General features: G+C 43.5%; 2 protein-coding genes across 3 annotated transcripts in view; one reads left to right on the plus strand and one right to left on the minus strand.

Moving 5' to 3' along the window:
* Window positions 1–10,047, plus strand: part of rnf13 (ring finger protein 13) — a 49,213-nt gene extending 39,166 nt beyond the window's left edge. The window contains exons 8-9 of the mRNA XM_085774564.1: window positions 6,477–6,557; window positions 9,298–10,047. Coding sequence (XP_085630690.1) covers window positions 6,477–6,557; window positions 9,298–9,668 — 452 coding nt within the window. The 3' untranslated portion in view covers window positions 9,669–10,047. The remainder of the gene's footprint in view (window positions 1–6,476; window positions 6,558–9,297) is intronic.
* Window positions 10,048–12,546: 2,499 nt separating this feature from the next.
* Window positions 12,547–22,724, minus strand: pfn2b (profilin 2b). 2 transcript variants are annotated; one of them, XM_085774565.1, is made up of 3 exons: window positions 22,426–22,724; window positions 17,400–17,592; window positions 12,547–14,671 (listed from the first exon to the last, which is right to left on the minus strand). In XM_085774565.1, the coding sequence occupies exons 1-3, from the start codon at window positions 22,552–22,554 to the stop codon at window positions 14,574–14,576; spliced, it is 420 nt and encodes a 139-aa protein (XP_085630691.1). In that variant the 5' UTR covers window positions 22,555–22,724; the 3' UTR covers window positions 12,547–14,573. The 2 variants fall into 2 exon arrangements, with proteins under 2 accessions (XP_085630691.1, XP_085630692.1); XM_085774566.1 differs by having other exon boundaries at window positions 12,547–15,102.
* Window positions 22,725–23,020: the final 296 nt, after the last annotated feature.

A 23,020-nucleotide genomic window follows, 5' to 3' on the forward strand; every position in this document is an offset into this window, starting at 1 on the left:
GCTGTGTTTCCTCCGGCAGCTGTATTTTGCAGACTGGAAAGCCTCTGACTACAATCAGCTGTGCAGAGGGAAACACCAGGGAGCTTTATAGACTACGGGTGGTGCATAATAAGTAGCCCCCTTGCAAAGCTGCTAATTGAGGGGGTTATGAGCCGAGCTGCTCCTCCCCTCCTGGCAGTGACAGATGCACATGCAACACACCAGCTAAAAGCAGTGTGTGTTGCTCAGAAGGCTGTTTTGTTTTTTTTTCTTTCTGTGTGCATGTGTGTCATGTCAGGCTCTGTGGTTCGTTCGTTCGTTCGTTCGTTCGCTCGGGTGGCCGTGCCTACGAGCAGCGCCCCACTCTGACTCAGGGTTTCCACCAGCCGCCGCTACAGTCGACCTTGGCCTCTACAGAGAGTTCAGATGTCCAGGAAACAGCCTCCGGGGCGGCGTCTGCGCTCCTGTGAGCTGAGTCAGAGCGTTCGGTGACACAGGAAGGGGGGAAGGGGGGGGCGGGGGGGGGCTTCAAATCTCCACCTAATCATCTTTTAAGCCCTGCACTCTGGAGCAATGCTAGCTTGGCAAGGAAGCGAGTGCCCTGATTTGAAGCATGGGGTGGTGGTAACAGGAGAGCCTGAGATCAGCGGGGCAGTGCCTCTGTTTGGGGCCATATTGTTAGAAATTGAGTCCTCTAATAACCAAAATATTCAATAATCACCATATGTGTCATAGAAATGAGATAAGTATCTGGCTGCCACTAAAAAAACTAAACTAAAATTCACATTAGATACTATTGCCAGGGGCGTGCGTGATTACAGATGCATTATGTGAGAAAAGGTGTTTCCAGATGTTCCCAGAAGGAGCTGTTCAATGCTGATTCTGTCATTCCAGTCAATATCAGGTGTGAAGATCTTTAAAATTAAAAAAAAAAAAAAAAAAAAAAATCTACTAGAGAGAAATGATGATCTCATCTGTGCTCGATGCTCAAGGCTACGTGAGACGCCACTAACACAACACGTTAGAATTTCTGACTGAACTGTCAGCAACCAAGTTGCTTTGTGGGTAATGTAGGTGAGAGAGAGACAAAAGAAGTGATGAAAAATACCGATAAGGTGATGTGCAGTGTTAAATCAGTGGAGCGGTCTTCTAAGATAGTTTGGTAAAGTCTGTTTGTGCTTGATGAAACATGGAGTGGTGTGGTCATGTGGCCACAGGCTCGCTGTACATCTCTATATACAGACAGTGGTATCGCAAAGCTCATCAGATCACCAGTGGTCATTGTTTATGGCGTTGCTGACTGTGATTTTTTTTTCTTCCCATAAGCCCCATGTTGTGACACATTAGGAATTTTTTTTTTTTTTAGCTGTGGCATTGCTGTGGGACAGCTCAGTGCCACAGCTACAAGTCACACGCTGCTGTTCCAGTTCCCATCCCACCAAGTTCTTGGGCAGTTTGCCTGAACTTGGGGTTCATCGGTTCGCGCGCATATGTGTGTACTGTATGTCTGTTTATGTGTGTGTGTGTGCGTGTGTGTGTAGCACAGAGTGGGAAGGATGCCTAATGGCGCCCTTGGCCTCTGGTACAGTGGATAATGCTGAGCTTGGACTCTGGGGGCTTTGAACAGATGCAGCCACAGTGAACGGGAGCACTGTGATGTTGTGTTGCTGCAGCAGCCTTCCATGTGTTCAAAGTCCACAGCAAAGATCAGAGCCACTGGTGGAACGCTGGTGGTTTTTATATTTATTTATTTATTTATTTATTTTCTTTTAAGTCTGTTTTAGAAAACGCTGTTCAAAGAGCAGCGTGCGCTCACTGCAAAGATCCAATCAACAATCTGGCTCGTCTGATGCTGCGCCTCCAACGATGGCCGCTGAACGCCGTCTTAGAGGAATCGCGCTGAAGTTGCAGAGAGAAAGAGAGAGAGAGAAAGAGAGAGGTTTTCTGGCTGCGATGACAATAGTTAAAGCCGCCAAAATCAAAACATCAGAGCTTCTCATCCAAAGCCTGTAGGTGGCATCACAGGGTGCGCGCCTGTGGCCGTCTTTGTGTCTGCGCTTGTGCTGCGTTAGTATGAATCAGGGCGCCTGGAGAGTTTCTAAATGCAACATGGTGGGTGTGATTTCCCTTTTGAGCCGGTGAAGTCATTTCAGGAAGATGTTAACCAGCTGATCAGCCACACCACTGCTGCTGCTGCTGCTGCTGCTGCGCTGGCAGGATGCCTTTGTGCTGATGAGTGTGTCTGCCCACCATCAACCCTCTCTGGCCGAGGAGCTGAGACCAGAGAAATCTCCTGATTCTGTTCACCTCTGCAAACACTGTGATGGACAAGCTCCTAGTGAGTCGATTTATTTCTCGCTGCTGCTGCTACTGCTGCTTGTTGTCGAGCTTTGATTTAGTTTATACCGTCCACACAGGGCCGGCCCTAGGATTTTGGTGGCCCTAAACAAGATTTTTGTTTGTGGCCCTGCACTCTAAGCGCAAACACCAAATCACTGGTTAAAACTGAATACAGACGTGTTTATGCCCTCTGAGGTTTGAGGCCATTTTCTCAAATTTAACATATTTTCTTAAATTGATCTTTTTAAGATACTTGCAGATGTAACAATACTCAAGTGTTTTATGTCTAAATATTTGAACCTCCCGCTGTAAGCACACTGAGGCCCGTTTGTCCTAGAACACTGTATAAAGAAATAATTTAGGCCAAATGCTGGAAATTTGAGGTCTGCTTTTTGAAAAATTTCAAATCCCTTGTGAAAACACACCTTCAGTCATGAGAATGAACTGTTTTGGTGCTTGAAATAGGATATGAATACAGTAATAGATAAGTGTAGAAAACAAGTCTAAAATGAAATTTTGTAAGATTGCTTTTTGAGCACAAATGTTGTCATTCTGCCATTCTATTTTCACTAAATGTCTCAAATGTGAGATAAAAGAAGCTGAATATTGACTTCACATTACATATAAAGCTCATAGCGTGCACGTGCAGACCTCAGGATGTTTAAATGACTTGAATGAACCCCGGTACCTTTCTGATCATGTGGCCCCCCACCTAACGGCTGTGGCCCTAAACAACCGCATAGAGTGTTTATGCCAGGGCCCTGCGTCCACATTTGCTGTTAATATTTTATTAGCCTCCGACGTGCAGTCCTGGTGAAGGTCTGGGCCAGAGGTTGGCGATGGGAGGCGCCGGCCGGGTAACGTCAGACTTGCATGTATGAAAATAAGAGTCCACAGGCTGATGTGAACAGCAGACAACAACACAAAAGAAGGTCTGTACGGATGGCGCACAATGCCAGGGTGAAAAACCATGGTACTCATGTAATTGGCCCACAATACAAGGCTGAACAGCAGCGAGCAACATAAGATCTGTGTCAATGTACAGGATTATGTAATAGCAGCTGCTACGGCTGTCAGAGCACAGCGCCACTCTGCCATTAACTTGACTTACGCTCTGGTTTTATTGCAGGGGCCTTGCGTCATCCCCACTTAGCCTGTAAGCCTGACGTTTGACAGTGAGTTTTGGCCCTCTGGGAGGCGGGAGGGGGGGGGGCGGGTTTCGACAGCGACCGACGTTGGAAATTGCAAATGTTTGCGACTGCAGAAAACTGGGACAGATTCTGAGGCCGGACTCTCCCTCTGACCCCTGACCTCCAGTCTGATCCCTCCCTGCGTACGATGAGTCACTCCACCCCGCTCCACGGCTTTCTGCTTCCAAACCATGGGCAGGACACACACACACACACACACACACACACACTGAACAGAGCAGCTGCAGTGTCTCAGCCGTCGGTGTGTGAGGCATGTTGATGTCAGTACAGAGGACCTCTCTCTGTCTCGTAGTTCAACCGGCCTCAGTTGCCGGTTGCCCTCGTCTGATTGGCTCAAGCAGCGACTGACTGTGCAGGAGCCTTTTTTTTTCTTTTTTTTTTTTTCCTTTTTTAATCAGTTTTTCTGTCACCCTTTCCTTATATTCGCTCACTCCCTCGCTTGCTCTTGCTCTCGCTCTCGCTCTGCTACACACATTCACTGCTCAGCTGAAGTTCAGTAGGACAGCGTGGTTCCTCTGAGAGCCAGGAATGCTGGCAGGCTGGTTGATTAATGAAAAATAGAGGGGGAGAAGAGCTGCACCGGCTCACAAGTCCTTTAAAGATGTGCTACTGGCCCCCAATACGTAAATGTAAGGGATTCCCAACATCTGAAAAATAGACACAACTACCAAAACCCAACAAAAAAACAATTTTACTACCCAACTTCAAAGGTGGCTCAGCCCAAAACACTTACAGGGCACACTGTCGAGACTAGTTGAGAGGAGAGAGGAAACAGTGTTCTTATAAAAAAAACAAAAAAAACAAGAGCAAGAGCACATGAAAGCCATTTTATTTCCATTTTTAAACTCGTGCTGTTCGTGACACATGCACTGTTACTGGTGATGAAACTCATGAACTCAACCTCAGCTTGCTCACATGTGTAGGTCACAGTAATGACATTACCATGGTGATCTGCGGCCGTGGCTTCTAGAGATGAGGAAGCGAGTAACGTCGACAGTAGGAAGGAACTTTGATCAGCAGGAAGCGGATAATTTTGTTCTGTGAGAAAGAAAAATGACCCGGCCGGGACCAGACTGGGAATCGGATGCTGCTGCACCACTGGACACTGGAGCCCCGGGCTGGTTCAGTGGTCAGCACACACACACACCATTTGAATGATGTTTAAATAAAAACAATAAAAACAAAAATTCATTGAAAGCAATCGGACTCGTTCATCCGGGTGGTGCTGGCGCGGAGGACTGGCTACGGCTATAATAAGACCTATGTATAGCCTGAGACATACGACACAAAAAATCCTACAGTTAGAGATTACATTAGATCTAATGTGGTTAAAAATAATTGTAGCAAACAGATTTATGCTCAGCAAAGCAAGGTTAGAAGAACATCTTATGGTTGGATCGTAGCAAGGAGCTCAGGTAGTGTAAGGAGGGTAAGGACCTTATATGTATGTATAATAACAATGGACAATTTGAGGATTGGTTTGACTTTGTTTTCTCCTTCCGATAAGTTTTGATCCTAGGAGTTTAAAAAAAAACTCAGATAACTGTCTGACTGCTTGTGTTTGAGTCCTTGAGAAAAACTGCATCAAGTCTGCATACGTCCTTTTTTAAAATGTCATCATGTCCTTTTGTATTTCAATATTTCAAATGATACCCAGATGTCTTCATTATCTCCCCAGAGCGGTCTTTGAGTTCAGGAAGTGACTGAACCTTCCTCTCTCTCTCTCTGCCTGCCTCAGAATAGCTCAGTTAGTGCCACAGTTCAGCATTTCCTGAGTGTATACTGGATCCATGCCTGCATAAACGTTCCCTCTCCCTCACCCCAACGGTCCGACACTGGCCTGAGGGGAGGGAGACGGAGAGGAAAAGATGGAGGCTGCTCTGGAATAACGTCAAAAAGAAAAGGAAGAAGAGAGTTGGGTTAAAAATAATAATAAAATTACATTAAATTTAAAAAAAAAAAAGAAAAAAAAAATCTGGGTTGATGATGTTGGTGTTGTTTGGGAGGGGGGAAAGACAGAAGTTGAGCATGTGAAGAGGGAGAGTGAGCAGAATTGACAAACATTACCTTGAGTTGAAGCTGCTGACGCTCAGAGAGAAAAGGAAGAGGAGGAGGAGGAAGAGAAAGAGAAAGAGAGGAGTGGGGGTGGGAGTAGGGGCGGCTGTGGTCGATGTGACTCCCCATCCTTATACGGTCACATGCAGCCCTGGCACGGACACACACAGCCCAGTCGGGGAAAACATGCTCATTTAGAGCTTACATAAACACACCGGCCGCACAGCACCGCTCTAGCCCTCAATCCCCTCCCTCCCTCCCTCCCTCCCTCCCTCCCTCTCGGCTCAGGCCGGGGGAGAAGAGGAAGGGAAGGAAAAGGAGAAGAACGCTGTGGAATTTGAAAAGGGAGTGCGTTGATAAATTCCTGAGCTTTTTCGTTCACAGAGACTCTGGGTATCCTGTAACGTCAGGAAAAATGCAGCGCTGGCAGTTCAGCGGCGATTTCTGCCTGCAGGCAGAGCTCTGGATGGGCGGGTGCTGGGGACAGGCTTTATTTGGAGAGAAGTCGTACAAAAAGTTGAAGGAAATCAGACTCCAGTTCCTGAAATGGCCGACACGTGACGGACCCACCCTGACGTCAGCAGGAAAACACATAAACATCCACTTAATCCTCTGTGTACCAATAATACTCCTTAGCCATGTCCCAAAAGTGACTTCTGACTGTCTACACAGCGCAGTGTGTTGTGATACAACCCTGTTATTAGCTCTAATAATACATAATGTTTCATAACTGCATGGGTCATGGTGGATCATTGCACTCGGACCAGGGCCTGGGATGAGTTTGCATAGTTCTTTGACATTAACAAACTCCCACTGGCCAAGAAGGAGTTAGGGTATTACTATTATTGCTCAACAAAGCAGTTTCTGACAGACAAATTGTGTTTGACCCAGGGGACAACTACGACGTATGTGCCATCTGCCTGGACGAGTACGAGGAGGGAGACAAACTGCGAGTCCTACCGTGTTCTCACGGTGAGTCCATGTTGTTCATTTAGCACAGGGGTGTCAAACTCATTTTAGTTCAGGGGCCACATACAGCACTATTTGATCTCTGGTGGGCCGGACTAGTAAAATAACAGCGTAATTAAAGCAGAAGTAAGCGATCTGGTCGTTTTGGCTAATGCTGCGTTCCAGGCAGGCTTTTGAAACCATAAATTACAGCTTCAAGTCACGACTTACGACTTTGTAGCGTTCCAGGCAACCCACTCGTGTTTTTCCGACCTGTTTTACCTGTGAAAGTCACTATAACGGCCACTCGTAACTTCCGACCCGTGAACTCGTACCAGATCGAACTGGTATGACTTCACAGGTCAGAAAAACACGAGTTACGGGCTGCCCTGAACGCACCATAACTTCCTGTCAGCCGATGGAGTTAGCAGCCCCCGCCCTCGTCATGGATCTATTGGTCCTCGTCCCTACGTCACCACATTCAGGCGCATCCCTTGGCTGCACACACAGCCCTTCATGCCGTTCTCTCTCCTCATTGGATAAAACTTGTAGGATACGAGAAAAGTTTTCTCAGAGCAGAGCAGAGTGACTGACAGACCCGTGTTTCGGTCCAAACACTCTATGTAAGTGATTGCTGTCGGAAGATATAACTATTTAAGACTTATATTAAAGGGATAGTTCACCCTAGAATGATATTTCGCTCATTATCTACTCACCCTCATGTGGACTAAGGGCTGGAAGAAGTTTCAGAGTCCTCCGTGGCTTCTCTGAGTTACAGGGGGTCTCGGCATAGCAGTGCATGTCCATATAACGGTTGCAAAGGGACACCGGAGCTCTTCGTAAAAAAACACACACAAAAAAACATCCAAATACCTCCATGATGCTTGTATGTAATGTCCGTCTTGTGCTGAAGCCCCAAATTGCGTAATTGTCCCGAAAAAAATTAAATAAGTCTATATTTTAAGCTTGTTTGTAGCGGAAGCTTCTCGAAGCTCCTCTTCCTGGTCCGTCCAAATCTCGCGTGATTCGCAGCAGTGTTGTGGGTAGAGAGTACTTTAATTACTTTTTTCGAGTAACGTGTAACGTAACGCGTTAGTTTCGTGAGTTGAGCAATCAGTAACTTAGTTATTTTTTTTAAAAAGTAATCCGTTACTTTTCGCCGGATAAGGAAATGAAAATCCCGACTGCAGCCTGCTTTTTGTCAGACAGACTACTGTGCAACCTGCGGATGTGTCAGCCGAGGCGCAGCGCTGTGATGCGTCTGTGTCCTGCCGACCTACGTTGCCTGTGTGTGTGTGTGCGTTTCAATTCGCCGGCGAAAAGGACAAGAACATAACGGTAAAAACACTCTGCGTTGGTGATAAGCTTCTATCGACCGCAAAAAAAATCCACATCCAATTTAAGGGCCCATTTACATGAATCAGCTCCACGTACGGACCTGCTTCTCCAGCAGCAACAAGCTCTCAGTGCTTGCTGCTTTCAGCAGCTCCCTCTTGGCGAGCGGCAGCTCAGTTCTCCCCCGGTCCAGCCCGGATCTCTACTCCATAGCTGCCGTAGCAGCAGTGTGATACCAGTACATTTAACCGCATTTTTAAAAAACTTTTATTACACACAAGGCAGGACGTTCACGTCTCGCCAGCCTCCCTCCTCTCCACACGTGAGTCCTCCGTTCAAACTGACAGACAGATCGAGCAGTGAAGCCGCTGAAAGGGATTCACGGCAACTCCTGAATTTTGATCAGTTCTGCGATCAAAAAAAAAAAAAAAACACGCTATGTTGCATATTTCTGACTGTCTTTCCTGTTATTGTTATCCTGTAGAGTTAATTTGTTTGGATGACTATTCGTCAGGACTCAGTGCATTTAAAAGAGGCTGTGTGTCTGTCTGTTAAGTTGCAGCATGTGCGAGGCGCTGCAAAAGGCTTTTAATTTTTGGTAACGCATGAGTACTCTAACGCGTTACTTTTATTCATAGGTAACGCAGTAACGTAACTGATTACTTTTAACTGATGGTAACGTTGTAACTTAATTAACTACTTTCAAAAGTAACTATACCCAACACTGATTCGCAGTAACCGCACTGACGCATGCTGACGCCGGCGCAAATCACGCGAGATTTGGACAGACCAGGAAGAGGAGCTTCGAGAAGCTTCCGCTACAAACAAGCTTAAAATATAGACTTATTTAATTTTTTTCGGGACAATTACGCAATTTGGGGCTTCAGCACAAGACGGACATTACATACGAGCATCATGGAGGTATTTGGATGTTTTTTTGTGTGTGTTTTTTTACGAAGAGCTCCGGTGTCCCTTTGCAACCGTTATATGGACATGCACTGCTATGCCGAGACCCCCTGTAACTCAGAGAAGCCACGGAGGAATCTGAAACTTCTTCCAGCCCTTAGTCAACATGAGGGTGAGTAGATAATGAGCGAAATATCATTCTAGGGTGAACTATCCCTTTAACACAAAAATATCACTTACTTCTGCTTTAACTATAATTAATTCAAATCAACTCTACATTTAGCTTTGTTTGTTGTATCTAGCGCAAAGAAGTAGGGTTGGTGAACTATCCTTTTACAAATCCTTTCATGAGAAATACTTGTGCAATTTGGACAATATTATGCCTCTATCTGTTTTCTGTGTAGTTTTCACACTTTGCAAATTCATCTCAGGGGCCAGATTGGACCCTCTGGCAGCAGTTGGCTACTTGATTGAGCTCCAATCATGATGGGGTCTGTGACCTTGTCCTTGTCTTTTTCCTCAGCCTACCACAGTAAGTGCGTGGACCCCTGGTTGACCAAAACTAAGAAGACGTGTCCGGTGTGCAAGCAGAAGGTGGTCCCCTCGCAGGGCGACTCGGACTCGGACTCGGAGGAGGGGGACAGCGGCCCCGACGAGAACGAGGAGGTGTCGGAGAGCACCCCGCTGCTGCGCTCCCTGGCCTCCACCAGCGCCCACTCCTTCGGCACCATGTCCGGGGCGTCGCGCTCGGAGCAGGACCCCGAGTCGTCCGAGTACGAGGACGACGAGCTGGACAGCAGCGACAGCGAGGAGGAGGTCACCGTGGAGACCGTGGTGGTGCAGATGCAGCAGCCGTGCTCTGACGGCATCGAGCACGACCTGCCCCGGGCTTGACTGGTTGTCAGCTGACCACCCCCCCACACACACACACACACACACACACTGGTCACTAAACCCCCCCCCCCTCCTCCTCTCTCGCCCTGCACACACACACACACACACACACACACAAACCTCACAGCTGCAGAGACTTTAGTTGGAGGGCACGAAACGGATTCATCATCAGAGTTCTTCGGTTACAGCTTCAAATCCATGGCAACATACTATCCTCCTCCTCCCTACCAGCTCAAATGTAGGTTTTCTTTTTATCACCCATGATGGATAAATGCTGATTTCTGTGGATGTGACAGGAAGTCGGTGAGCGTATCTAAGGGCTGCTCGACAGACTTGACAGGACCGATGCCGCTGATGTACAGTACACTGTTATACTGTATAAAAAAAGGATGATACATACACAGTGCGTTTCTGTTTTTAGTCACAAGTGGGGGGAGAAAAAAAAACAATCACGCTTTACACAGAGTTCAGCAAAAGTACTGTATATATATACATATATATATAAAATATAGATCACAATAAGTTACGTATCTACCTTTGATTATGTCCTATCTTCTATGTTTCAGATAACTGGGAAGGTTTATTATTGTACATACATATTCATGCTAAACTGTCACACCCAGAAGCGCTATGCAGCATCCTTTTTTCTTTTTTTTTTGTAAAACTTAACTAACTTTCAAGTATAGAAACATTTAAAGCCACAGCATAATGGTTTTTGCCAGTTTATCTCTAGCCTGACGTGTGAAGGAGCCGAGCTGCTTCTGTCTGTGTTTCGTGCCACAGTTTGTCTGTTACAGTGATTCACATTAGGAGAAACTGAAGCCAAACCAGACAAGAGACGCATCCGACGTAAAGGGTGTGTGTGTGTGACGTACGTTGCAGCGCGCCGCGGGTTACACCGGCTCAAAGAGACACTTTGTTGTATCCGCGCCGTCTGTGGTGAACTTCTTCTGGCTGCTCCAGACCTATCACTTCCTTTAACACGAGCAGTTACTGGTTGATAGGCCTTGTAATACACATTTAACTGACCTTATCTCATTTTAATACTGTTTATAGTAAATACTAAATACACTAATGTGTTCGTTTTTTTTGTTTGTTTGTTTTTTTTTCATAAAATTGCTTGATTTTGTCGACGAATCCTGTTGCCTTTTTCAGTTGGTGTATTTTTGTCTTGTCAGTGATTTCCTGCTCATGTATGTCTGTTCTCAATATGCATTCACTTCAATAAAAATGAAAAATGACACTTGACCGGGAAACTCCACCATCAGTTAACGTGGCTGTGAATAAACTTGATGTAGTTCACCTTCCATCGTCATGCAAACACAGGCCTGTCGTCTGTGCTGAATAACAAAACGGCTACTATGTGGACAACTGGAGTTTTAACAGGAACACACAAGTAAACATCTAATGACTAATAGTCTAGTGACCTTATTATCTGATAGAGCTCGGTCTGTACACGTCTGGCATGGCTCATTGAACAAATGGAAATGATGGGGGCTTCTACACTACTCTACAAATATCACTAATGTCTCAGATTAACAGTTTGATTTTATCTCTATGGGCAGGCGGAGGGATAAAGGCCAGTGAGAATGTAATAAACTACATTTACTCAAGCACTTTTAGGTACCTGTACGTTATCTCCTATCTATCTATGACAGATATCCTGTCATAGATCTTTTCCTCTTCAGTTCACAGGGAAGTATGTTGTCTAACAGCACAGCATTTACCTGCCAACCTTAGTTTATTGGTAGTTTCTAGATTAAAGTTTAACTCTGCATTGTTAAAGATTAAATAGGTGGTACCAGTTGTTTGGTTTCTTTGGTACCGGTAATCTTTTAAGACATTAATGCATCAGCGATAATGCAGTTTATTATAACCCTCATAAACAATGACCAACAATCATCCATTGTTACCTTAGGCACCTTTATAATTTAATACATATAATGTAATTCCTCTTGAATACTTCTTCCACCACTTTGAGTCAGCACAAAGTTGTTTGTTTTTTCAGACAACATTCTTCAGTTGTTCACTCTTTGGTGGCTTATAAAAAGCCCCAAATCTCATCTGACAAAGATCATGTGATTTGATGAAAAGCTCCTAATGTGCTACTAAATGGACCTTGATGCGTCTTTTGGTCAGCTGTTGATGAACAAAGAATGAACCACGGCCTTAGATTATATGTTCACAGAGCTCAAATAGAGTAGATGTTGTCGTCTCTCTCTCTCACTCTGATGCAGTGAAAGTCAACAGCATCCAAAATGATCACACAAGGGAAACGACTTTTTAAAAACGGTTTGTCCCCAATCTGACCTTTAAAAGCTTCATAAAATACCACTGGACTATTGTTGTTAAAACTCAGGGAGCTGAGAGCACCCATCTAATGACTTAAATTGAGAATAATTTAAGACACATGCTTTCCAAGCATTACTCAAATTCATGCTTATTATGTTGGAAACTGGAATCTTAAACATCTTGCTTTTAATTTAGCATAAGTTTGAAATACTTAATGAGCTCATTGCTATCACCCATTTTCAGTCTTATATTTAAGACACATGAAAATGGTATTGATTTTCTCATCTAGCTCATTAGACAATGTAGGAAGACTGCCACTCAACCGAGCTCAGGATTAGTAAGGTGCTGAAGAATCAAGGGTTTCAGAGGACCAAGACGCAAGATATCCACACACTTAAGAGCATAGACTGAAAGCTTAGCACCATAAAGTGAAATGTGCACTGACTAAGCATGCTGATATTGTACGTCTGGCTCTTTAAAAAGAAGGCAAATAAGCACATATCCCTGAGCTATTGGGTTTGTTTTTTGTTTTTAAGAAATTTAAAAATGACCCAACATCTCCAATGTGGAAAAAACAGACAAACTCTTATCTGGTTGGAATAAATTTATTTGATCTGTCTGTAAACAAGGTGATAAATCAATTTATGGCATTTCTTGGTTTTATGCATATGAAATCAGATGCATTAAAGAGACTGTATCCCAGATGTAAGAAAAAAAAAAAAAAAAACTGGTGAGGAAAAGGAAATGAACATAAATCAGCAAACAGGACTTGAAACAGGTTTTTCTTTTAATGAGTACACATCCCACAAGGCCTAAACAGTGGAGCTGAAGCTAAGAAAAAAAAAGAAAAGAAAAAAGTGCCAATGAAATGACTCCTTAGTGGACAGTGGGTAAAATCCATCTTACAACAGCAACAGATCTCTCTACATTATGGCACAGGATACACAGGTTCTGTAGTTAAGTTTCAACATGACAACCATAAGCGTCTTTGTTCCAACCAATCCCCATCTCCCATTGAGTGTCATTTCTACTTTTGAAAGTTTTTTTTGTTTTTCTCAGTTGGACGTTAGTTAGCAGTACTGACCATGGACAGACCGTGTGATACCCCAGAGCTCAGTTGACTATAAAGTAAAAGGCAATTTATTCCACAGTTTTGTAGTTGTCAACACAGCATGGGTTTGTACAAATGTAGTTTATTTCCTAACAATAAAGAAAAGAAACAAAATGAGAATTTTCTTACTCCCACCCTTACCTCCCCTGTTGATTCTTTTTTTTTTTTTTTTTTTTTTTTTAAACCATAGTATGTATGCATTTCTGTCTGGTTAGCGTTTCTTTTGGAAGAAAAAAAGAAAGTTAGCAGTCATCCTTCACATGATTTAGAGCAATTGTATAAACACCCGAGCTTCAACTACACTTGGTCCTATAAAAAAAAGAAAAAAAATCAAACTGGACATACTCCAGATGGTTATATGCTGGGATATCTACTGTCCAAAAATGGCAGCCTTTCAAAAAAAAAAACAAAATAAAAAATATATATATATTACAGGAGCTGGCAAACAAAAAACAGTTTTAAGTGCCTGAGCCATTGTTACTGTGGAATGTCCATGGGTTTGTGTAGTAGAGGTTGTGATGGTGGGGAGGAGAGGCTACCAGCGTCTGGACGACACCAACACGCGCAAATCCGGTTCATGATCGTTAACCGAGCTGATCCAAACACCCCTCCCACACACAAACAACCGCCAACCCCACCCACCCACCCCCCCACCCCCTCCTCTGTGTATAAAACATATTCAGGACAGAAGAAGTGCATCTGAAGGGAGAGGGGATTAAAAGAGAACAAGTTGGGGGCGGTGAAGATGAGTCTCCTGCGTGAGGTTTTGTAGTGTCACCTGCTTAGAGCAAACAGGATGGGGGGGGGGGAAGAAGGGAAGGAACTGAAAATTTTGGCAGAGTAGGAGGAGTGTGTGAGAGAGAAAGGGGCGGGGGGGGGGTTACATGGTGGGTGTGACAGGGAGAGGGGAGAGGGGCAACTGTGGACTGAGATATGCATGCAGTCTCCCCTCCCCGACGTGATGGAGGAAATAAAAAGAGGAAGACATGACGAGCTTGGTTACCGCTCAAGTGCTCCAAAGGCATCGGCTGTTCAGGGGGGGAGGGAGTGTGTATGATTAGGATTTTGGGGGGGGGTGGGTGGTGGTTAAGTAATGGGCACCATGATGGAGAGAAAAAAAAAAAGAAATAACTACTTCAAATTGACACTGTAGCTTCCATTGTCCAAGTGTTTGGCCAGAATCTTTTTCGATTTTTGCTGGTCTTGGTTAAGTACAGATTTGTCATGACAACCTGTTAGCAACATGCTCATCTTTGCTATGGATCAACTTATAGTGCGTAATTGGGGGGTAAAAGAGTACACAGCGCAAGTGTGTTGAGGGGTAGAGGGGCGGGTAAGAGGGAAGATTAAAAAAATAATAATAAGAGGGATAACAAATGGGTAGGAGAGAAGGCAGAAAAAGAAAAAAACAAAACAAAGTAACTATCAACTAGGACTGGAAGTAGTGTGAAATGCAACAGGGTGGTAAGGGTGAGCTGCTAGGTGGCTGGGTACAGGCTGCTTTAGTATTGCGACTTCCTCAGGTATTCAGCCATCTGAAATGCTTTCTTGTTGAGCTGCCCTCCATGGACACCTTCCTTCCCCATGACAAAAACCATTGCTGGAGTACACAAAGGAAAAAAAACAAAAAATAAATGAATACACATGATGATAGCAGGGCTGGAAAAGAACATACTTATTTGTTTTTTTTTCATTGTCACCTTGCTAAATGTGGGGCTACATTACTGAGGACAGAGCCTGAACCCTGCGCTGTGTTAGAAATCGCTCCTGGGATTTTGTTTAATGGGACTGTTCAGGGGAGAAAAATGGATTTGACAGTAATTTGCGTTTTTTTTTTGTCTATTTTTCGGAAGTTTTGTGTTTTTTTGTTTGCCTTTTCGTTTGTTTTTCTCTCTCCCTCAACTACGCCACATAAGCTACGTCAAAACTAAAACTAAAACCCTGAATCCCTCAAGTATTTTGCCATCGAGTATGCCTTCTTATTCAATCCGCCTCCATGGACCCCTTCTTTGCCCATTACCAAGACCAAGACTGAAAGAAAAGAGACAGAGAGGACATTTAGAGAAGGTGTGGAGATCACACAAGTGAAAAGAGAAGAGCACAGGCCCAACAGCAGCAAGCAGACGAGACAGTTACGAAGGAGGACAATGGCACAAAAAGCACAGCAGCGCCTTTGGTCTGGAGGCAGTATCGAGTCTGAACATTCATTTTCTGATCAGTGCTGCTGGTGGTGAAACAACAAGACGTGTCACGTCACAATTAGGAAGACAGAAAGTGAGTACACAGCAGGAGAATACATGTAAAAGGACGCATGCAAAGCTGTTTTGTTGAATACGCCTGGGTCCTGTTTCTATCTTGTGAAGTTTGAGATTTTCACAAAATCATTAAATGATTAATAGAAAGAAAACTTAATTTGCTTTTAAACTGGCTGAAAACCAATAAGTAAATATAAATTTTAGAGATTTAGAGAACCACACATTGATTTGATCAAATGGCTGTGGCAATATGACACTTCAATACTACTACACTGCCTCTACAATGATGTGTTATATGAATTTGGTCAATACACCCCTGGCCCAATTTCAATTTGTATGGTAGGAATTGTATTTGTAGGCCACGTGGTCACCAAATCAAACACTTTGACTACTTGTGTCACATTAGTACCAGATAAAAGCCTGGTTGCTCGTCTTAAGTAGCTGGATGTGTAGTGTTCCTGTGAGTACGACAGGCTTTACTGCACTGCACTCCAGTTGAGGACACTGGTCTTTATTGTTTCATCTGAAATATCAATCAAATCACATGCCAGCAGCAAAGAATAAGAAAGTGAAGCTTCTACTGACTGCTAACAACCATCGCTAATGCAGCACACATGCGGAGACAGCAGCATGCTTGTGGTACCTCTCCTCAATACATGTAAAGAGCCCTGAAGTGCCTCAATACTCGTTTTTAACCAGGAAGCATGTGAGCAGGGAACAGAGTCATACTTTGTGGGTAAGGGAGGGAGGAGGGCGTTAACCAGGAAGGAGAGAGATGCATGCAGTTTAGAAAGTTTAGAAAATCCCAGCTCCGTGAGTGAGCCCAGTGTCTGTGCGCTTGGAACAATAACCAGTTACGGTCTCACCTGTACGTTTTAGTGGTGTCTTGGGGGAAAGGTGGGGAGAACGGGGGCATCGGGGCCCATACAGGCAACATGAAAACTGGCACAACTCTCAGACAAGTCCCTGGAAGGGACTTAACTTCACTTTCCTAACACGGTTATCAAGTCATGTTTGACAAACAGATTTCATTATTTCCATTCTAAACAGGGCAGTCACCTTCAACATGAGCGTTTTACTGTTGAAAGCTGTTCATCTTATTTTTTTGGAAAAAGGCAATCAGTATCCAGGTTTTTTATTTTTATATTTCAGGCGAAGTCAAATTGAATTTTCATATAAATATCCAGTAATTATATGAACATTTTACACTGGCGATAAGCACCATTAAAAAACCTCAGCCTTTAAATAGCAATCCATGAGTGAGCTGTGACGTTTGTTGTGAAGTGTTTCAGCTATGCAGAACACAAATCAAGTGCCTACTTTATTGTTGTTCTGGCTGACAAGCATCTAGTCTGGAAGTAACAGCGAGCTGATACGTTTATTGGACTCGATTACTGTTTGCTCTAGGATAAGAAACTATTTTAGGTATGCAACATCAATTACCCCCATGATATAATGCATTTTTAAACATCATACATCTTCTTGCAATACATGGCTGAGTATAAATCTTCAGTATCAAATAGGGTTAGTTTCATTGAAAAATGCTAAACTTTCATACAAGGGCCCCAAATAGGTTACGTACCAAAAATCATGAACATGTAGAGACATAACATATTTAAGGGGGAAAATAAATTGTCTTTTGTTTGGTTTACCTGCAATGCTTTCCTAACAAAATGTAAAGTATCCACAACTGACATTATAAGCACTGAAAACTGACTTTAACACTTAACCTATATCCTAATCCAATGATCCTCTTGACATGAACTTGCCCTTCAGCTTTAAAACAACCTGCCTGCATATTTCCAGAGTAGATTTAGCTGAGATGTACTTGCTCTCCCTCATAAATTACATGACATTTTAAGAAGATAATATCCTATGATTTACAGACAGTTTTAACACCTGTGTATGTCATATATTGAGGAAAGGTGCATTTGAAGATCTATCCCACATGCATGGACAACACACAAGTTGTAAAAATGACTAAACTAAATGGCACTATGTCAAAAGCAGGCTACGGTGTCACTGTAGCACTACTAAATGTATGCAGCTGACAACAATGAATGTCATGCTCACCTTTGCTGGCTTTGCCTACAGAAACGTTGTATGTTGGCTCTCCTCCTTGACTCTTTGTCCGGATGTCCATTGTCCAGTCGCCGTCAATTTGGAGGCTGTCTCTGATTACGGAGCACTTTTTATTGCCTAAGGTCAGCCCACTGGTGAAGAATGCCTCCCGGTCCTTTCCTACTACCACGTCGATTTCTTCGGGCTAGAACAAAGCACAAAAACAAGTCGTCAGGTACATGTACACCTGCCAAGCTTCCAGCTTAACATCAAGCCATTCAGATGATAGACTTTTCCATCATTTCCACAAGGTTATTCAAGGGTGTTCCTCCCTGCTCTGAACGCCACCTCTTTAATTTCTCCAAATGTGGGTACTTTGAAGCCTTTTGAAACTGATTAGGTGGTATACAAGATTTGAATTCCTCTGCCTCTTGTCTCAGCTCCCAATTCCCTCTTCTTGGCAGGAGCTTTTCTTTTTTTTTTCCAAATAAAAGTAAGATGAATCAAGGTTGAAAACAAAAACTGAAAGAATTAGTAAATCCCATTGCCCCACAACAATATTACATTATAACCTATATCCACTTAAAATGATCAGTCTGTTGTCTTGGCCAATCCCATAGAATACCAACACCATAATGCCACACTCCCACACAGCACAAGACAGCTTACCTGCAGCCGTCTAGTGTGGCTTTAACATGCATTGGAACATTAAATACTGCCTGGTGTGGTGTCTACATAGTGGATTAATCATGATGTTTTATTGATAATGGCTTTGGGGGGATTCCCTATCTATTTGGCCTTAAAAACACCTCTTTTATTTTTTCACAGCATGCCCACTGTAGAGGACAACAGGACGATTGCCGTGTGAAAATTTGTAGATTATGTCTTTAGAGTGATATTAACCCAAGAATACATTTTATATAAAAATAATAATGCTACTACTAACCCACTCACCTCCAGCCACTTCCTACCATTGCAGAAGCCCTAACAAGTCGATTACCGAATGCATTAGAAAAGTGAGGAGTCGCTTAGTTCCAAAAATACACACACACTTTGCTGACTGTGATAGTCAACGCTGTTCATTTCCCTGTCGACACTTGCTAGTGTCATGTTGAGAAAAGAGAGGTTTAGTGTTCGGCAAATGTGGCCCCGTTTACTTTACGTTTTTTCTTGAGCTCACCACAATCCGGTACTACAGCAGCCTCTCCCAAAAGTCAAAGTAAAAACAACAGGTTCCATAAAAATTAACCCAAATACTAAATGAGAAGCATATCTAACCTCACACACTTAACTACTTAAACACAACAGCTAGTTATTGTTAGAAACGGATAGGGAAGACGGATAGGAACCCTGTTGCATTCGGGAATCGACTTGTCAGGACTTCTGCATTAGTAGGAAGCAGCTGGGGGAGAGTGCGAGTTGTGTTTTGGTCTTTTTTCAATAGAACTCAGGCAAAGCTAGCAGGTGTTTGATACCTCGTATTATGGGCTGGGACCCTGTTTGTACTGTAGTTTGGTGCTGTTCTGAGCATTATTCGTGGCTACGAATGGCTTTTTTGATGCCGTTGGCTCGTGGCTACAAAGACAGCAGTATTTTTGCTATCTGGCTCTCTGCGCTTTAGTCGCTACAACTAGACAAGTTTGTGGTCGGGAAACTTGATCTCTCGAGGGGGGGGTTCTACTGGGTCTGGGTTAAATTTATGCCAGAATATCCCTTTAATGCAGTAACTTCAGTGTCATGGATGTAATATGACTCCCTAATGACCAACCTCAAGCATATTTTTGGGCAATTAGCAAATATTTAACAGCAGTAACACATGGTACAAATACAATAATAGATTTGAATACATTAATCTGAAACTAAATAAAACATAGACCTCATGGCCCAGAGCATGACGACTTTCCTGCTCTCTGGCTCAGAGTGTCTCATCGGATTCACCTGCATCTTCTTCCCCTCTTTCTTCATCACCATCTTTCCCTATCACAGACTGATACTCATCCTCATCCCTTTCCTCATCTGAATGTCTCTTCTATCTACTAGAATCCTCTCTGCTTCACTTCTTTCTCCCACAACGATGAGCAGTCATTAAATTGGTCCTGGTGTCCACTACAGTTGATATTCAAAACAAATTATGAAACTATTTTCAGATGTTATGGACATGTTAATAAACAAGAATATATAGGGTTAAAATAGCAATAGATAAAGAATATTTGCATCACCCCCCCTCTATCCATAAAATGTGGTTGTTGGTATGGCGGCCATCTTGATCAAGAAAAAAAAAGTAAAGTTCCCAGCATGCAAACCCATCACATGACAGACCATTGGAAAGCCCAGGATGTCCTCTACAGAATACTATATGGTTTGATAGGGTAACTCCAAATACTTAGATGGTCTGAAGACTTCACCAAGTTCTTACATCCTTGCAGGTTAATTATGGCGTGAACGGCTTCAAGTGACATTAATACTTGCAGAACTACAGAACCAACTTTGAACTTCCCACTCCCTATGCTAGTTGCATGTCATTTTGCTAATCTAGGTCTCAGGGTATATTCAGCTGCCACACCTGTTTACGACAATCTACATTGGTGCAGCAGTGACATGAGGTGTTTGATGTGCTTATGCCATATACATTTAAAATGTGCACACTAGAACAAGCTCCAACAATGGTACATTTAAATTGTATTTAATAAAATAACCAGAGCATCATCTCTAGTCTTATTTTGCCACACTTCTTTGTAAAGTTAGAATTGTGCAGAAGTCAATTATTTGTCAAAAAAAGAAAAACGTGCGTATTTTGGTTGGTTTTAATGTTTCAGTTAAAGCACAGCCAGGAACTTTGGTAAATAAGGATAACGGTATGATTAGCTGACCATTCTCTTACCCAATACCAAAGGCTTTTCTCAGCGCTTTACAAAGTTCTTTGCAATCATCATAAGTGTAAAGTGCTCAAAAAGCATCTGCGTTTGTCTAAACAGAGCCATCTGACTTAACTGAAATTAAGATAAATGTAAAATGGGTCTTATGACTTAGAAGCATGAAAATCTGAATTAAAGTGTTAAGGTATTTTTTTAAAAAAAGGCTATTATACTATTCACATCAAGTCTTAAATCTCAGAGGCCCACTGCATCTGGCAAAAAAAAATCTCTGAAATTTTCATCAAGGTATAACTTCTGTTAATATTCAACTGAACGTATTTGAAACCTTTACAAAATGCATTACCGATGTAACTCGGTAATTGTGTTTCTTTGAACCAGTCTGCAGAACAAAAGGCGTCGCCCCTCAACTCCAGAACTGCACAGTCATGGCACACACGAAACCCTTCAGACAAAAAAAAAAAAAAGCTCGGAAAACTCTTACAGGCTCAGATAACGCTAGCATGACGGCTAGCGACATGAGGGCCAGGGCCCAAGTCGGCTAATTAATTCATTTATCAATTACAACGACAGTTCCCCCCCCCCCCCTATTCTCCATTCCCACATTAAACTTGCCCAGCAGTTCCTCATCCACCTTGTTAACTTGCTGCATTCCCATGAAAGCCCATTTAAGTCTCCGAGAGTGAATCAAATCCGACTAACCAGGCAACTAACACTGGTTTAAAAGTATTCAATTAATTAATTAGCTTTGCTTCCACATGGCGGGCTCTCCCCCCCCGGACAGAGACTGCAAAAACCCATTATGTGCATTTTTACATTTTGCTTCTTCCGATAGTAGCAGGCAGCACAACCATACCCTGCCCTAAGCCCCGAGAGGACACTCCCAAGCTACGTTAGCTCCACACAGCCACACACCAGCGCTTATACTTCACTTGTCTGTGGCATGGGTGATCGTTTCTTTTTATCAAGATGACTGCATCTTTGATACACCAACACCATGATTTTTTTTTTTTTTTTTTTACTTCCACACAAACAAACAAACAAACAAACAAACACTTGCATTATGGACTCTAATAATTTATTTAACAAACAAAATGGAGGCTGTGACTGAGGGAAGCGCCGGAGATTGTCGGTTGTTTTTGGTCGCGTTATACATTCATTCACAGCCACTGCTATCGTTTCCGATTACATACTTTTTATACAGCCTACAAGCGACTTTAAAGCTGGACCCGTATAACTCTGGACCGTCGGTGCCCTTTTTTTCTTTTTCCACCGAGGAGTTAACGACTCGATTAGCATCCATGAACAAAATGAATAAGAAACTGGGAGTGTATCCGCCATCTTGGAAAATAAGGGGCGGTAGCGCTACTAGGCACTGTGATTCACAGAAGCCGTATAGGGAAAAAAAAACCCGAGGCAAACCATCAGCAGCACGCCTGAAACGCGTGTGTGCAGCGCACCGCTAAGTTACCTCTGCGCTATTCGCGTTAGCTAATAACGGTCCCCCCTTCAGTAACGTTAGGGGATGATGACCGGCCTGATCTGAGCTAACCGATGCTAATCAACGTTAACGTTAATAAGTTGCGGGGCCGGTAAACGTTAAGTCTGCTCAAACCTCACACATTGCTTACCATTTACACAAAGCCGCCGCAATCCCAGTAAAAGTTAGAATAATAAATCATCCTGGTATTGATGTAGAGCTGATTTTATTTCGCTTTAAAGGACCGGTATCACGAGCAAACACTGCTAGCTAGCGATGCTAAGTTAACGTTAGCCCCTTTTAGCTCGAGTTCGCGGCAACGTCCGTCACTGGGCTTAACGTTAGGTGGGTTATTTCCGACCTCGGAGGCGATTGTTTCCTCCAAGAGAAATACACAATTCAAAGTCCGCTGGGTGTGTTAAGTTAAACGTACTGGGGGGGAAAAAACCAACACAAAACAATCGCATCTCTAAATTGAAAGGCAATGGTGCATACGTGCCGATGCAACTTGTGTGTATGTGTGTGTGTGTGTGACCACCGGATACCATGTGTACCACACCGCTCGCCTTATCCTCATTCAACAAGGCCTGGCTCTGCAGACAAACGCTCCAGCGTGCTAAATTTCACCACCCCCCACCCCCCAAAGAAATCTAACCATACATATCAACAAGCGAAGCATACTAACCGTTATGTTGGCAAAGGTACCGCCTGGGTTCGATGCCCAGACGTATTTGGCGTCCGCATACCCAACAATGGCCGCGTCCTGGCAGCTGCCATCACCCATCAGGTTGTCCACGTAGCTTTGCCAGGACATGTCTGAAATTAGTTCTAAGATGGGAAAAAGTAAGATGGGTGAAGTTGGGTCACAAACGTCTCTCGAGCAGCGACGAAGACACTGTGAGGAAGCTGTATTTATCGGTGGTTTAGCGGGCCTCCAGCAAGCAAAAAACAACCCCCGACTCCGTCACGTCCCGGCTTTCTTCTGGTCTAGGCAACGAAGAGAAGCCGCTGCAATCGGACAGACGCTTGGGTGTAGTCCTGCCTAAATCACTCCGCCTCAGTCGTTGTTCGCCTCGCTACCTCATTGCATAATATACTACGCCGCGGAGGAATACATTATGGTTGAAGGGTTGAAGCAAGACGGACTATTTTCTCCAGTGAATCAAAAGATTTGTTTTCAACTTGCCTGTTTTTGATATTCTCTTTTGACCACTTTCATTTTTGTTGTTGTTTTTAAACCTGTTGACGAGGTTTCATATTGGCAAAGCAGAATTATTTAG

The sequence above is a fragment of the Trachurus japonicus genome, chromosome 4 (genome assembly GCF_045865225.1).
Source record: "Trachurus japonicus isolate A0001 chromosome 4, Traja_1.0".
Classification (NCBI taxonomy): Eukaryota; Metazoa; Chordata; class Actinopteri; order Carangiformes; family Carangidae; genus Trachurus; species Trachurus japonicus.

Coding starts and splice junctions, on each gene's coding strand:
- pfn2b (XM_085774565.1), bottom strand. CDS start 22,554: ATGTCCTGGCAAAGCTACGTGGACAACCTGATGGGTGATGGCAGCTGC. Junction 17,593..22,425: donor GTACCTTTGCCAACATAACG/GTTAGTATGCTT, acceptor GCTTTGTTCTAG/CCCGAAGAAATCGACGTGGT. Junction 14,672..17,399: donor TGTAGGCAAAGCCAGCAAAG/GTGAGCATGACA, acceptor TGTGTACTCCAG/CAATGGTTTTTGTCATGGGG.